Source organism: Aphelocoma coerulescens, chromosome 10 (genome assembly GCF_041296385.1).
Source record: "Aphelocoma coerulescens isolate FSJ_1873_10779 chromosome 10, UR_Acoe_1.0, whole genome shotgun sequence".
Lineage (NCBI taxonomy): Eukaryota > Metazoa > Chordata > Aves > Passeriformes > Corvidae > Aphelocoma > Aphelocoma coerulescens.
Genome location: NC_091024.1, coordinates 7,104,871 through 7,119,544, shown reverse-complemented (window position 1 = coordinate 7,119,544; position 14,674 = coordinate 7,104,871). Strand labels below are relative to the sequence as shown.

General features: G+C 50.3%; 1 protein-coding gene across 2 annotated transcripts in view; it reads right to left on the bottom strand.

Annotated features, from left to right (window-relative positions):
- Positions 1–972: 972 nt before the first annotated feature.
- The window catches only part of ST8SIA2 (ST8 alpha-N-acetyl-neuraminide alpha-2,8-sialyltransferase 2), a 30,129-nt gene continuing 16,427 nt past the window's right edge, over positions 973–14,674 (bottom strand). The window contains exons 3-7 of one of the 2 annotated variants that reach the window (XM_069025971.1): positions 14,422–14,550; positions 13,631–13,888; positions 11,177–11,470; positions 2,818–2,960; positions 1,594–1,686 (exon numbers count right to left, since the gene is read on the bottom strand). In XM_069025971.1, the coding sequence (XP_068882072.1) occupies positions 1,676–1,686; positions 2,818–2,960; positions 11,177–11,470; positions 13,631–13,888; positions 14,422–14,550 (835 nt within the window). In that variant the 3' untranslated portion in view covers positions 1,594–1,675. Of the gene's footprint in view, positions 1,687–2,817; positions 2,961–11,176; positions 11,471–13,630; positions 13,889–14,421; positions 14,551–14,674 lie in introns of both variants that reach the window. The other variant, XM_069025970.1, reaches the window with a different exon arrangement.

Here is a 14,674-nt window from a genome sequence, read left to right as displayed (position 1 = left end):
CCCTGGACTCACCTGCATTCTTGCACTGAATGCTAATTAGGAGACAAACAGAATAGGCTACAGAGGCAGAAAATGAAACAGAATCATCAGATCCATCTAGTTGCCTCCTTCAAAACCCCCGAAAATCAGAGAAAAGCAAATGTGGTTATGACAAATTCTTTATATTTTGATTTCTGTCTGGGAGGGGAAAAAAAAAGGAAAAGATTATTTCTATGATGTTCATTTCTAGGCAAGGATCCAATCAAGATCCATCTGACATCCTATTTAACTGTTGAGAGTGAGAGATAATTAGGGCTTGAAAGGACTGACAGAGCGGGACTCCAGGAATTCAGCGCTGTGTGCTGGTTCTTTGGGGAGAAACTGAAAATAAATTATTTAGGATTGAAAAAGTCCCTTGAAGTCCTGTGGTCTTTCTGCTTGGCTGGGTCTAAACCTATCACCCATATCTCGGCAGTTTTTGGAGGGGGAGAGAAGGCAGGCTGCTTAGCAGGTAGCAGTTGGGAATTAGAGGAATTAGACCTGGATGTACTTATGGTTTTCACGAGCCCTGACAGACGTTGAGTGTCTTTGTGGCACAGTGAGACACTCAACACTAATGGTGCTGGTTTGTGGCAGCAAAGCTCCTTCCTGCCACATTCCAGCATCTCTGCTCCTTCCCACATTGCTCCTCAGAAAAGGAAGAGAAATACACGTTCAGCATCCTCATTGGCTCAACGCTGACGCTCTCGTTCTCTGGAGGCCCTCATGTGTGTGAGTGTCACTGGGATCAGCTTAGCTCTGCTCCCTGCCACCTCCTGGAGACCCAGCTGCAGCCCCGGAGGCTTTTCCCTCACCGCTCCGAAGGCCGTGCCCAGCCCGGTGCCCCGTGTTCGGATGGATCTAGGCACTGGTCCCTGCGGGGCAGTCCCTGGGCTGTGAGAGCCGCCAACAAACCTTCCCTGCCCACCCCACTCCCTGCCCCTTCCCCTCCCCGCCACGAGCACGGGGCCAAGGACGCGCCTCGCTGCCGGCGCCCTTGGCCAAACAAACTAACTACCAACCTCGGACCAGTCACGACAAACGGCTCACGTTTACCCATCACCTAACATACCCTCAAAAACCAAGGCCACCTTCACACCTTTCAGATGTAAGGCAAACACCCTTCGAGTCCAGCAAGCCCCATGGCGAGGGGTCTTGCCCAGGCCAGTCTTGCCAGATGCTCCTGCATCTCTCCTGCCCCTCCCTTGGTGAACACCGAACAGTTATAATACTCAGGTCAATATATATAGGTACCACGTAGATATATTTGTGTCGCTGTCCTGCGCGTTAACAAAGACGACCAACCCCACCAGGCACCACTCGTCCTTTCCGCCCCCTCCCCTTCCTCCCGTGGCTGTGCAGGAACGTGGCCAGGGACCACCCTACGTGGCCCCATCGCACTCCCCCACAGTCAGCTTCAAGGCTCCTTGCTGGTGCAGCGTCTTTAAGGCTTTGAACTCCAAGGGCATGGTGTGCGGGCTGGCCTGCGAGGTGTAGCCGTACTTCAGGCTGTCGTAGTAGTGGTACTTGACCGGGTTCTGGTTCTGGTCCAGGGGAAAGGGCCAGAAGCCGTAGAGATAGATCTGGTTGCAGAAGCGGGTGGCCAGGGTGTACATGAGGAGACCAGTGGTGGGTCGCTTGATGTGCACCTTGTTGGTCAGCCAGTACCTGCAAAAGGACAGTGGAGCCTGTTATTCACCCTGCACACCAAGCTCGTGTCCCGCACGTTTTCTCTCTCTGGCCTCTGACTGAGATGTATTGGTGATTCAAAGTGAGAGGTTTCTGACTAGCAGAGTTCTCCACGCCAAGAAAGCCTCTCTAGGGACTGCATCCTCCTGCTCTCTGTCTGCTGGTTACATCACACTTGTTGCCATGGCACTGAAGCATCTCATGCCTCGACAATCCTTTATGAAAAACAAATTGCTTGCAACAGTGGCCTTCGGTACTTCAGTCTACAATTATCTTCGAATCAGCCCCAGAGATCAATACTACAGACCAAAGCACCCACATGTCAAGTAGACTCCAACAACCCCTCGAAGCAGACAGTCAAACACATGCTGATGACTTTCATTGATGAAGATTTTTACTCTGATAGCAAACACGACAGGGGTGGAAAAGCACCCGCCTTGGAACAAAGGGTCACCAGGCTGAGAGAGTTAAAATGCACTGCTGAGTTCCCATTACACCCAGCAACTGCTGCTGTGATCCTGGACCAAGATACATCACCACACCCGGCAGCATGAGTCCATCAGACACACAATACAGCACACTGCAATATATAATGTGAGATATGGAGGTCAGCTGTGCTTGCTGCTGGGAAGCACGTTAGTTTTTATGAGGGACAGCAAAACAAACAGGGGAAGGATGTAGTGATGCAAGAGCAGAAACAGTATCAGCCGTGGTATTTTGGGCTGCTGATAAAAGTTACTGCAGCCTCAGCATCCTGTAAGATGTTTCCAGCGTCCCGTATTTATTGCAAAGGCAACTTATCTGGTTCACTCAGCAGGAAAACACTGTCAGAGGAGCAAAATCAGAAAGCAAAAGGTTTAGGGAGGTAGAAGATGTCCCTATGAGGCACACTCCCTACTCCCCCAGAGTCTCTGATGCCAGCACTGCCCCAGAGCAGGCAGGGCTGGCGCAGGCAGCAAGCACACCCTGCTGTGCCACAGCCTGTCTGAGCCCTTGGATTACTTTTAACAGGTATTTCCAAGGGCCTGAGCTCAGGTGAGTGACTGGCAGCACCTTGGATAAAAGGCAGAAGGAAGCAGAGCAGAGCACGTGGCATTTCTGTGCTCTCACCAGACATTTGGGATCCTGAGCCGGGTCCTGCTGTCGCAGTGGAGCCCCAGGAAGTGTCCTGCTCCTCATTGGCACTTTCTGCTGGGCTCCTGAGGGTCTGGTGCTCAGATGGCAGGAACCCTTGGGAGAGCTGAGCCTTAATCCTGCAAATTAGTTTTTCACGAAAGCCATTAAAATTTAGCAACCAAGGCACAAAACGTGCTTGCTTGTTCTCAGCCAGATAAGAGAAAAAATTGACTTTTCTGGTGAATCAAATTCTGGAAGCAGAGTGGCTGCCCCGGCATGTGCAGGAAGGGCACAGGGACAGGTTTTTGGGGTGCCAGACAGGGGGTTTCAAGCACATTGAGCTTTAGGAAAGGATGAATATGATGTTTTGGGAAGGAGGTCTTTGCCTGGCTCATGCTGGCATCCAGCATGAAAAAGGAACAAGAAACTGGGGGAAAAAGTATCTCAGTGGCACAGCATCAGCATTTTCTGTGCTTGCCCAGCCACAGGGCTGTGCTGTGGGGAGCCAGCAGAGCTCACTGCAGTGCCACGGCAGCCTGCTCCCACAGGTAGCCATAAAGCAGCCTCCTTGATGAGTTTATGGGTAAGCACATTAGACCCCCTGTGTGCAGAGGGAAATGGGAGATTACCACAACCATTTAACACTGTGAATTAGGGTATCCTCATGCAGCAGGGAAGCCACCTGGGAAGAACTGTCAAACCATATTAACCAGCTGGCTTTGGGGGAGGACAACTGTCTGGGTTTTTCCTGCAGCTGCTTTAGCCTTAAAACTCTCCTTTTATCAATTCACCAGCTGGAGCACACAGAAAAATACTGGTGACCTTGTGCCCTCCCAAAATATTAACTTTTGTATTTTGTTGAGGCTGTAAATGCTCTATGAATGTCCAAGGACCCTGACAGCAAGATGAAGTGACTCTTCCACACAGAGTGACCACCAGTTTCATGCATGTTAACAATGAGAAAAACGACCTGAGTCAGACACTGAAGCACCCTACAGACACATGCTGTACTCTGCAACCCAGCACATACAAAAAACCTTACCAAGACCAAAAAATGTGCACAAGCCACCACCCAAAACCAGCCCTACCACAACCAACCCAGTACATCCACCTCAGCACATGCAGCTAGTGAGCACTCACTTGGCAATATAGGGGTAGGGAACACTGACAATTCATTTTTTTAATAATGAAAATTAAAACCTGGCTCTTTCATCTGTATTTTCCTTTGCTGCAGGCAGGGTATTGCAAAAACCTCGCTCATGCAGCATTATAAATCCTCACCACAGGTTTGAGAAGGGGTGAGGGACTCCAGGCTGTCCCAACCCACCACATGGATGACATAACAACATAACATAACATAACATAACATAACATAACATAACATAACATAACATAACATAACATAACATAACATAATATAACATAACATAACATAACATAACATAACATAACATAACATAACAAACACATAATGCCCAATCCATAACACAGCTCCTGCAATTTGTTTCCTGGACGGTGAAGGTGGGAAATCCTCTGGTGAGGTCTGGGAAATACTTTTTAATGACTGGTTTATGATGGGAGTGTCGGAGCTATGCGAGATCTTCCTCTTATCTCTCCCACCACTGTCCAGCTGAGACAGCAACCACAACCCTGGTGCAGGAGAGAACAGCTGGGGATGGAAATAAAACCTAATTAATTCTGTAAATCCAAATGAGGTTGTCTGGGCGCACATGGGATGCTGTGTCAACAGCGCACCTTTAATATGTGAGGTCCAGGATTTTAATTAGGAGGAAAGATAATCTCGAAGCAGGCAGTAATTATTTTTCACATTGGCTACACCAATCACCATAACTATTAACTGCAACATTTTATGGGAAGAGACAGCAATTAAAAGAGAAGAGCAAAGAGCAGTCCTGAAACCCAATACCTCTGTTCTCAGAGCTGCTCTCCCAGCAAGGACCTCCTTCAGAAGCTGGTGCTGTGTCTGTAAATAAACCCTCAGGTGTGGATGCAGCTCCCAAGATAAGCAGGAGCCTGAGCAGGATGTGGCTCAGAACAGGAACCATGATGCTGTCAGGGAAAAATTGCCTGAGACAGCTCTGGTTTCAGATCATGATAGTGACAGATGGAAAATGCCATCAGATCTTCAAGGCCATCTTTTGTATGGAGGCAGCCTAGACACAAGCCCTAACGCTTTCTTGAACTGAGACTTAAGAAGAGCAGCTCAGAGTGTCTCATCCTACAGCTGGGAGGTGGTTCTGGTTGTTCCTCATCTTCTAATCATCAACTGGAGATGATTAGAAGTCTCCTAAGCAGAACTGCTGCCAGGTGCCTGAGCATCAGTGCATGCCTCTTGTGAGGGGGCTGCTCTGCAGCCACAGGGAAAGAAACTGCTGTATTGGGACCTTAAAGCCCAGTGGGAATCCTTCAGAAGGCAACACTCTGAAACTGTCCCTAGGAAGCCACAGCTGCCACCTGAGCCAGGGAAGGTGGCAGCCTCCCCACTGCACAGCTGGAGTACATGCCCCACCACACTGACAGAGCTCATCCCTCTCCACCATCACTGAATTTGGGGAGAAGAGCCTGGCCTGGATTTGGGCTGGAATGCTGGGTGCAAAACTCCTCCCTGCATTCAAGGACTGCTAGAGAGGGCAGGGCCCTGCTCTCTGCTTACCAATCACCTCCTGACATGCCTGAAAAAACCTAAAATAACTTGTACCCTCCACGTATGGGTTAATCCACAGGATAAAATTAACAGAAAATCCATTGCCCTGATGAAATGAAGACTTAGGTCAATGAAGAAATCAAATTTCAGCAGTATCAGCTGCATTATTTAGTGGTACAAATCAGAATAGCTGAAATAATGCAATTTCAGACTCTTTTAAAAGAGATAATTCATAAAAGTGTGATATAAACACAAGCTGTTGTGGGGGTGCTAGTCCTTGACTGGCAGCAGTGTATTATCAGTCTGCCACACACATCCTGCTCCCAGTAATACCCGGGAAAAACCAGGCACAGATAACCAGAGAGTGCCCTGACTGATGTGGGTGCAGGTGGGGACAGGACCCGCTGGTGCTGGCAGGGGACAGAACATATCCCAGAGCTGGGTGGATCAGGAGCCCAGAGAGCAACTGCTATCCCCCCATTCAGCTTCTTCCAGCCCTCTTCTGTCCAGGTATTGAGCCTCCTCTGTCACCTCCACCAGAACAGCCAAGAGCCATGTACAGTGATGAAAGATGTGCTGGACAAGCAGGAATGGGCATGTCCCCATCCAGATGCTAACACCGACTCCAAAAATTGGATCTGGTGTCAGTCAGGCTTTATCCACAGGCTGGGAAAATCCCAAACACCAAACCCAGCCTCCTTGTCCAGACTGGATCCATGTGGGACTGGCTCTGGATTTGGTGACTTGGCACAAGCAAATCAACTCTGAGCCACAGATAAAAAAATCTCTTCTCTGCCAGGTCCTGAGCTCTGCGATGCCCTTTCAAACACACATGGTACTCAGCACCCTCAAGTTAAAGCATTTCCAAACAGACACTAAGGGAAAATAATTGAGAATAACCTTATTTCTTTCACCTTTCCTTTCTATGCCCCTTCACTTCTTTTGAAAAAGACTAAATCTTCCTCATTAACAGGAACAAATTAACTCTCTTGGGGCCCCAGTGCAGACACACCACAGCTTGGGTTCAATGTGTCTTAAGTGCAGAAGGGGTGAGAATAATAGCTCACTCAAGGATTTCTTTATGGGATATGCATGGATCTAACCCACACATGGCTAAAAGGGGTGTTCCCCCTATATCCCAGCCCAATCACACACTTGTAAATGGCTGTTTTCTTCCCCTACACGCTTTGGACATCTTCCCTCAGCTGAGCACGGGACCACTGTCCTTAAACCATCTGTGGGGCCAGAGGGGAAGGGCTTTGAGGCCCAGGACCCCAGAGCAGGTATTTCAGAGGAGCCCCTCTACACATGAAACACTGTAAGGGAGGAAGCATGAAGTAGCTGGATTAGAAAATCCACAAGTGGGTGGTGCTGGCCAGACACTGCTGGACACAGCAGAACTGATCTTGAGACAGAGGGCGAGAAAAGCTGAGCTGGGAGAGCTGCAGAAAGGAAAAGCAGGAGCTTAGGTTTGACGTGTTAGAGAAAAGGAGAGGCTGCAGAGGGATGCAAAAGGGTTCAGTCAAAGCAACACGTCAGGACAATCATCTGCACACGTCCTGTGTGGCTGCAAGTGAGGCAAAGGATGCTGGAATGGATGTGGCATAATGGAATGGATGTGGCATAATGGGGTCACAAGGCAAGGAGGGACCAGGTGAAGGTTTCCACCACGGCTGATGGAGGGGAAAGGCATCGTGCCCTGAAAACTCAGCGAACCTGTTTGGGTGTGAGGACCCAGGCAGACATCCAAGGCAAAGATGAATGCACCTTGTGGCCTGTCAGGCTGCACTACTGAGTGCACGTGGCACCCTGGGCCCTGGGCAAGGCCATTGCTGTCCTGACGAGTGCTCGCCAACTGTCACAGCTGTTTGGATCTTAAAACTAATGGGAGACCAAGCCAAGGAGCTGCAAGGTTTATTGATTTTTAATTTTTTTTTTCCTCTCAAGAAGCCCTTAACAAAATCGTATGGGATTGGAATTGGTTACTGCCAAGAGACCCTTGAGATGGACACAGTGAGAAATGCTAGACCAGATTAGACAAAGGGAAACGTGCCCATGAATTCGCTGCAAGGAGTGACAGACAAACCTCCAGACACAATTATTTTCCCTCTCTTCCTGCACTTCATGTTATTTCTGTAACGAAAGCTGCTTGGCAGTAGGGATTACAAGGCTTTTTGGACACAATAACAGGCAACTTATAAGGGGTTTGCTTGCTCCCCAGACAGGTGAGGAGCACGGGGCTCACCAGATGAATTGCTCAGGAGACATTTTATGGAATTGCACACACACCCTGAAACACACAACACTGTCCCCAGGAGCTGGCTCCTGCCACCAAACTACTCCCTTCTTCATCCCCAGGGGTGACTGTGCTTCCTTTTGAGCTCCTCCATTGGAATGCTGAAGGCTCTCTCCCCTCCTGGTGTGAGTTGAACCGTGTGAGAGGAGTCTCTGTCCTATTGCACTGATTACCCAGAATCAACAACACAAAAAGGTATCAGCAAACATTTAAAGCACTCTCACAGCTAGAAAGGTGATGTCTCAAATGATGCCGTTAAGGACAACAAAACCAAATGCTTTTTACTTATCTCAGCAGTGCACCCTCTACAAATGCCCACTGAAAATTATAGGGAAAACAAAAAAAAAAAAGTGGCTCAATTGCCACTGAAATGCGTTTTGGTTTGAGGGAAAGCAGAGCAGGACAATAAATACTGTGGTTCAAGGAGGAGTCAAGGGCTCACAAATGTGTTTTGCTGGTAGTGGAGAAAGAAAAGGAAACACTTTTGTGGCCAAATTGAAGTTGGCTGAGATGTCAGCCTTTGTAGAAAGTGCTATTCCTTGGGAAAAAAAAATATAAAGGGGTGCCTTAGCTGAAAGACCTCCCTCATTTCTCATTCCTTTGTGACTTCCAAATCAACTCAGGGTAGATGATAAAAGGTGGTTTTATCCAAAAAGGGAGAAGATGGGACATCTCTGCAGCAGCAGCCCACTGCAGCACAGAGGGATGTGCTGTGGGGCTTTGTGGATTACTGACTCTCTGCTGCACACCACATGCCACAAAATGTATTTGTTTCACAAATCTCAGATCTGTCAAACAAAAGTGTAGTGCTCTGAACTGGCACAGAGAGAGCTGGAGAGACAGAGGATGTTGTTGGAGACCATATCCCTCATAAAGCAAAAATATGGGATGATTATAGGACTTGGACAGCGTCACAGAAGATGAATAAGCAAACTCCTAGTGCTTCTGGACAGTCTGACCTGAGGAAGGACTCCTTCACCCCAAACCACATATTGTCAATTACCCTGAGCAGATGGTCAAGACAACCCTATTGGTACCTGAGAGACTTCCTATACAGCACCAGGAGCATCAGCCACCTCCCTCAGCTTTGCCCAGTTCATTCAATTCTGCCTGAATCACTCTCAAATCCACCCCAGTCCAAACCTGAGGAGGCTGCACCAAGGAAAGGGTTAACACTGACTCCAGCCTTCCCCCAGAACTGCACAGCCCTTTGCCCCCCAGCCCCAGATGATCCCTCTTCGAGCTCCTGGGCCAGGCCACAACACGCTGGGTCAGTGTTGAAGTGCTCCCATCAATTCTGGCTTTCTGAGGGGGCTGCAGGTTTCATTAGATTAATTGCTAATTAGTAGGCATCCTTGTTTTCCTGCTGATAAGTGTGAGAACAGAAGGGCAGGTCAGGCAACAGCTCCCTTGGCTTAGAGGGCAATCCCTGACGAGGATTAGCACTGGCCTCTGTGGTTATAATTGAATTAGTGCAGCCAGGAACCACCTTCTCCAGTGTCCCCAGCATGGTGACCAGCCCAAGGGACAGGTCTTGGCTGTATTTCCAGCCAGGACCTTGGAGTTTGCCATCAGCATCAGCCCCTGTCCAGCCACGGGCTGGTACCATATTCATCCCCAACACCACCAGCTCACTTCACTTGCTTGGTCTGACTGGTTGCATCCCTCTGAGCCCCAGGGGGTTTTGAGAAGCCCAAACCCACATTCCTTGCACAGGACCCCAGTAAAGTCCATGGTTACACTAAAACACATGCAAAAGGAAGGCACTGCTCCGAGCCATGGCGGAGAGCGGGTGCACTGCTCCATGCACGAGACAGCACCGAACCCCTGGGCTTCTCCCCAAATCCCTGCATCTCCTCCAGCCAGGCAGGAACTGCCAGCCACAAGTGGTGGCTCCAACACTGCCCTGCTGGAGCTGCACAGGGACAAGCAGCGTGCCAGCCAGTCCAGCTGGACCGCAGGGCTGTGACACAGAAAGGCCAGGATGATGCTGTGAGTTGGAAGATAAGCTCAGCAGCTGGGCTTGTGGAGGCATCCTCCTCTCCTGTGGGAAAGTGATGCCCAACCCTTGCCAACTCCTCTGCAAAGCTTCCTATGGGAACTTTCTGGTACTGGGAATGGTTGCCAGCACAGGATTAGCAGCCTGTTGATTTAGAGGGCTTATTACAGGAGCTTAATTCTATTTTGACAGATGAAAGTAAGTCAATTACAGCTAGAAATAGCTCTGAATTTGGGTTGTGGGATTTTTTTTTTTCCTGTCTTCCCTTTCTGTGAGTTGTGGTATCACTTCCTTCCCTTTCTTTACCTCAAAGCCAGTGTTTTCTATGAGATGCCCTTCTGGCCCAGAGAAGCTTCTAACACAGGCACTTGGGGCAGATGTGGTACTTACTCATTACTGTTGCCTGTGAGGCACCACTCCACTCCTCCCAGACCCCCCAGGCTGCCCTGGAGCCTCATTGGGCTTGCTCCTTGTGGAAATTACCCCAAAACCTGTCCCCTACCCTCCCCCAGCACTGACACACAACCTGAGCTGGGACAGGCAACACTCAGCAGGGACTCACTGAGCAGCAGAGCTCAGGCTCAGAGGTGTAGGGGAGCAGTGCTCAAAGAAATCAAGGAACATTCATGCTGGGACTTAGAAGTGGGAGCACCAGCTACACATGGAAATTCCCATCCTGTGAGACTAACAGGGTCTAGTCGGGATCAGAGGACAACTACTGTCATAAGTCATCTCCAGCAAAAGTCACAGTCTGCCTGAACTCTCTAAATGCCTAAGGAATCACAATCTTCCTAGAGAAATAAAGCACTGAAGCAGGAGCCCACCCCATTCCTAAGTTATTTACATGGAAGTCTCACCCTGGGGCTCTCTTTCTTTATATCCTCCCCGTCCCCACCACACCTGTGTCTCCTGTATACCTGAAGATGCAAGCAGAGAGCAGAAAGATCCCTTCATTCCCTCACAGCAAACCACCACCACCTGGTCCTGTTAATCTGATAACTCCCCTCCCACCCAGGCTGGTACATGAGCTCCCTGCCTTGAGGACCTGTGTGAGACTTGTATGTGTCACCCAAGCACAAGGTGACCAATCTCATTGCTAGCTCAGTGCACACATGTTTCTCCAGGGAAAGCCCTAACCACAGGCTGGGGAGTTACAGTGACACCCCAGGAAAGCTGGAAGACTGAGGCTTGGATATTGCTAAAAGCCTTCACACTCAAAGAGCACAGTGTGGAGTCCCTGTTCACAAGGTGGTCTCCAGTTCTTATCTAGAGACCATGCACCAGTCCTCAGGGTCTGCAGAAACAACTTGCACTGTTTTGCTCCAGCACAAACCCACGGATCTCTCTCCAGCTCAGGAAACCCTGGCTCAGAGCACACCAGAGAGGCTCTCACCCTCGGACAGCGTGCAGCAGGCGCAGCGAGGGGTAGGCAGTCCTGACGTTGATGTGGTGCTTCAGGATGAGCTCATTCACCCACTCCACTCGCTCCTTGCCCCCCTTGGCCATGAAGGCCGGGATCCAGAGGATGCTGCCGTTGAGGCTGTGCAGGCGCTGCAGCAGCTTCTCCCTCCAGGTCTCGTTCACCAGGTCCTCGAAGGCGCGTTGGATCACCGAGGGGTTCATGGTCACCAGGTCTGTCTTCATGCCCACGTCCTGAGAGTACTCCTGGACAGGGGCCAGGTTGCACCTGCAAGGGGAAACACCCAACAGCCCTGTTCAGTGGACTGGGAGAGGGCAGTAACAGGCACGAGGGGGGTGTGATGCCAAAAGCCAGGGCTGGTGACAATGTGCCCATTTGCCCTCACTTTTGGGAGGAAGAGGAGGGAGAATTTATTTATCTCAGCAATAAATCAGTGATGATGAGCTGCCTCCATCTCAGACCCCCATCCCTCAGCACGATGGCACGTGCACACGTGTCCCTCTGGGACAAGGCTAATGTCAGCCATAACTGTGGTGCCTCGTCAGTGGTTTGTAGCAAGCAGCAGCTCTTCTGGTGCTGCTCAAAAATAACATCAGCAACAAACCTCCAGTGTTTGCTCCCACGGCAGATTTGAGACAGAACAGCCTTTTCCACTCAAGGAACGTGCTTGCCTCTTGATTCCAGCCCCGCTGGAGTGACATTATCCCAAATGCCTTTTCTCCTCCTGGCAAGTCTCTGCAAACAGCAGACCTGGTGGCACCGGTGGTGATAATGACACCAGCAGGAGGGGGATGCCAGGACATGGTCACCACAGGACCTGGCTGCCTGGAGGCTGTGACCCTCAAAAAACACCTCTTTCTGAGGTGTTCAGTGGTGCCTCCTCTCAGGGTTTACATGTGGACATGGGCCATGTGCCACAAGCTCCTGTGTCACACCAGCATGAGGGCTGAGGGCCTGTGGGACAAATTGCCAACCAATCACCCTTGTTAGAGAGTGGTTTCCTACAGCTCCTTGAGGAGGGTAATCTGTGTCTGTGCCACGCACATGGCACAGGGCAAATGGCACCGGGAGCCAGCTGATGGGGGGATGCAGAGAGATGCTCCCCCAGCATCCAAAAAACCAGAGGGTACCCATGTGTTTGCACACTGAGTGCTCTGCTGTGGTGTTTGACAGTGAAGTTACAGTATTTAACGAGCAGGAATTGCATCCTAACCATCTGCCTTGATAATCAGTCATTATTACTGTTTTCCCTACGTTACAGACAGGGAAACTAAGGGAATGGTGGGAAGAAAATCCAGCTGCTGGCATGGGGGCCCTTTGATGGCCTCATTGCAGGAGTAAATTCACTGAAAATAAACATTGGACCTGTATCCTGGACACAGACCCAACCACTGGTCACTGCCAACCCTGCTGAAAAGGCTGCCTGGATGGAGCAAACCTTCCTCAGGAAGATGCAGGTTCCAAGAGTGGCTTAGACAACCTAAGGTGGGAAGTGTGTCTGTGCCAGACCTGCACTAGCACATGGCTGCGGAGAAGTCACTCAAAATCCCCATCCTCGCATCCAGAAAAGCTTTTCTCCTGCAATTTTGCTGCCTGACATGAATGCCCCTCACTAAACTTTGCCAGAACCAGAATAAGCAGTTTATCCCTCTGCTCACTCGGGTTACACTTGAGGAAAATGCTCTGTCCCCTGTGGACAGGCTGGAGCTGCCAGCAGCCAGGCAGCTGGAGCAGCAGGGTGTCAGCAGGGTGCAGAGGTGACATTATCCTCATTCCCACGTCACACCAGCACCGCCTCTGTGAGCTGCTGATGGATTGGCCTGTCCTCGTAATAGACTCACCAGAAAACAAATGTCTACACATACATAAATCATTCGTGGATTCCACAGCCTCTCAGCTAACAGGGGCAGCGGGCTGGGAGGGCAGGAGCTCCTCCTCTCCACTTCAGACACCTCCAGTAGTGAATTTAGTGTGTCCCAGAAGGGCTCAGGATGTGCTGCTGCAGGTCCTTGGGGCAGTGCAGCCGCAGGGACAGCAGTGGTGGGGACACAGGGGACACAGGGCATCGTGTGGTGCATCCTGTACTCAAGGGTGGAAGTGATTTGGGGAAGAATCAGGTTTGTGAGAGCCCAGGATGGGGTTGGGGTTAGGGTTTGTTTGCAAGAGGGCAAACCTGAGAGAAGAGGAGGTTGTGGGGGGTTAATGGTGCACCATGAGAAGAGATGAGGTGCACTAGCAAGAACACATGGGGAGCACTTGGAGATAGATGAGTGGAAGGGTTTGCAACAGGACACTTGCATCAATGAACTCTATGGGGCTGTGAGGCCGTGCTCCCCCAGGTGACCAGGATTCCAGCCCCTTGCACTGCTCCAAAGGCCCTGAGGCCCCCGTGGCTGCTCGGTGCTGCAGGGAGCAGTCCCCTCGTACCTTATGACGAAGCTGTGAGCGTCGATCTCGGGGCCACAGCCACTGCTGAGCAGCACCCCCGAGTTGCCCACGATGGCACAGGTGGGGAACTGCTTGCCCTTGAGGGGAGAGGTGCGGGGCAGCAGCTCATACAGGTTCTGCGAGACGTTCATGGTGCTGTCCCTGTCAAACACGTAGTGGATGATGTCCCCCGGCTTCAGCGTCCCCTTCAGCACTGAAATGTCCTTCTCTGCATCCAGGAACTTCAAGATCTGTTTCCTGAGGGAAAGGGAAGAAAACAGCCTTATCAGGTGAGGTACAGAGAACTTGGGTAAGAGACATAAGATGAGCTCTTGCCTCCTGGCTGCTCTCACTCTCTGGCCTGTCCCTCTGACCGATGCTCTCCTTACACTCAGCTTACAAAAGGACATCTCCATCTCACTGCCTGCTCTCTCTTCACTCATTCCTGCCCAGGGCAAGGTCCCGTAGTCAGCCCATCATTACTGAGGGTCCCTAAGTTTACCCAGGGAAGAAGGTCTCCTTCCCTCTGTGACCCATCACCTGCACACACAAATTCCACTTGCCCTGACAAACAGGGGCTCAAGTGCTCCTTGTTTCATCGTTGCCAGGCCAGCTGCTTCAGCTGGGAATTCATTTCCAAGTGATCGCTTACAGATATGAAGCCTAGCTCAGCAGGAGATAAGTCTTTTTATTTCTTCCTTGACTTCTTTAGATGATACACGGAGGTAATTTGCCAGCTTGCACCGGAGAGGACCAAATCTGTCTCTTGTCCTATAGGTAATTACCAGTACCTGATCTTCAAAGAGAGTGTCTGGTTGTGTCTCCATTTGGATGAGGCTGGTTTAATGTTGTGCTTAATGCTTTCATTACTTCTGTCAACAACAGCTGGAGACGAGGAGTCATTTATTACCACTTCAGCTCTAGAGAAAAGAAAGTCAGGGAGAGGGAGACAGAATCTGTTAGCATCCCAATAGCACTTCTAATCACCATCTTCAGCTCTGGCTGCTGGAATTCAAACTTCACCAGAAAAGCAAAATTGTAGTT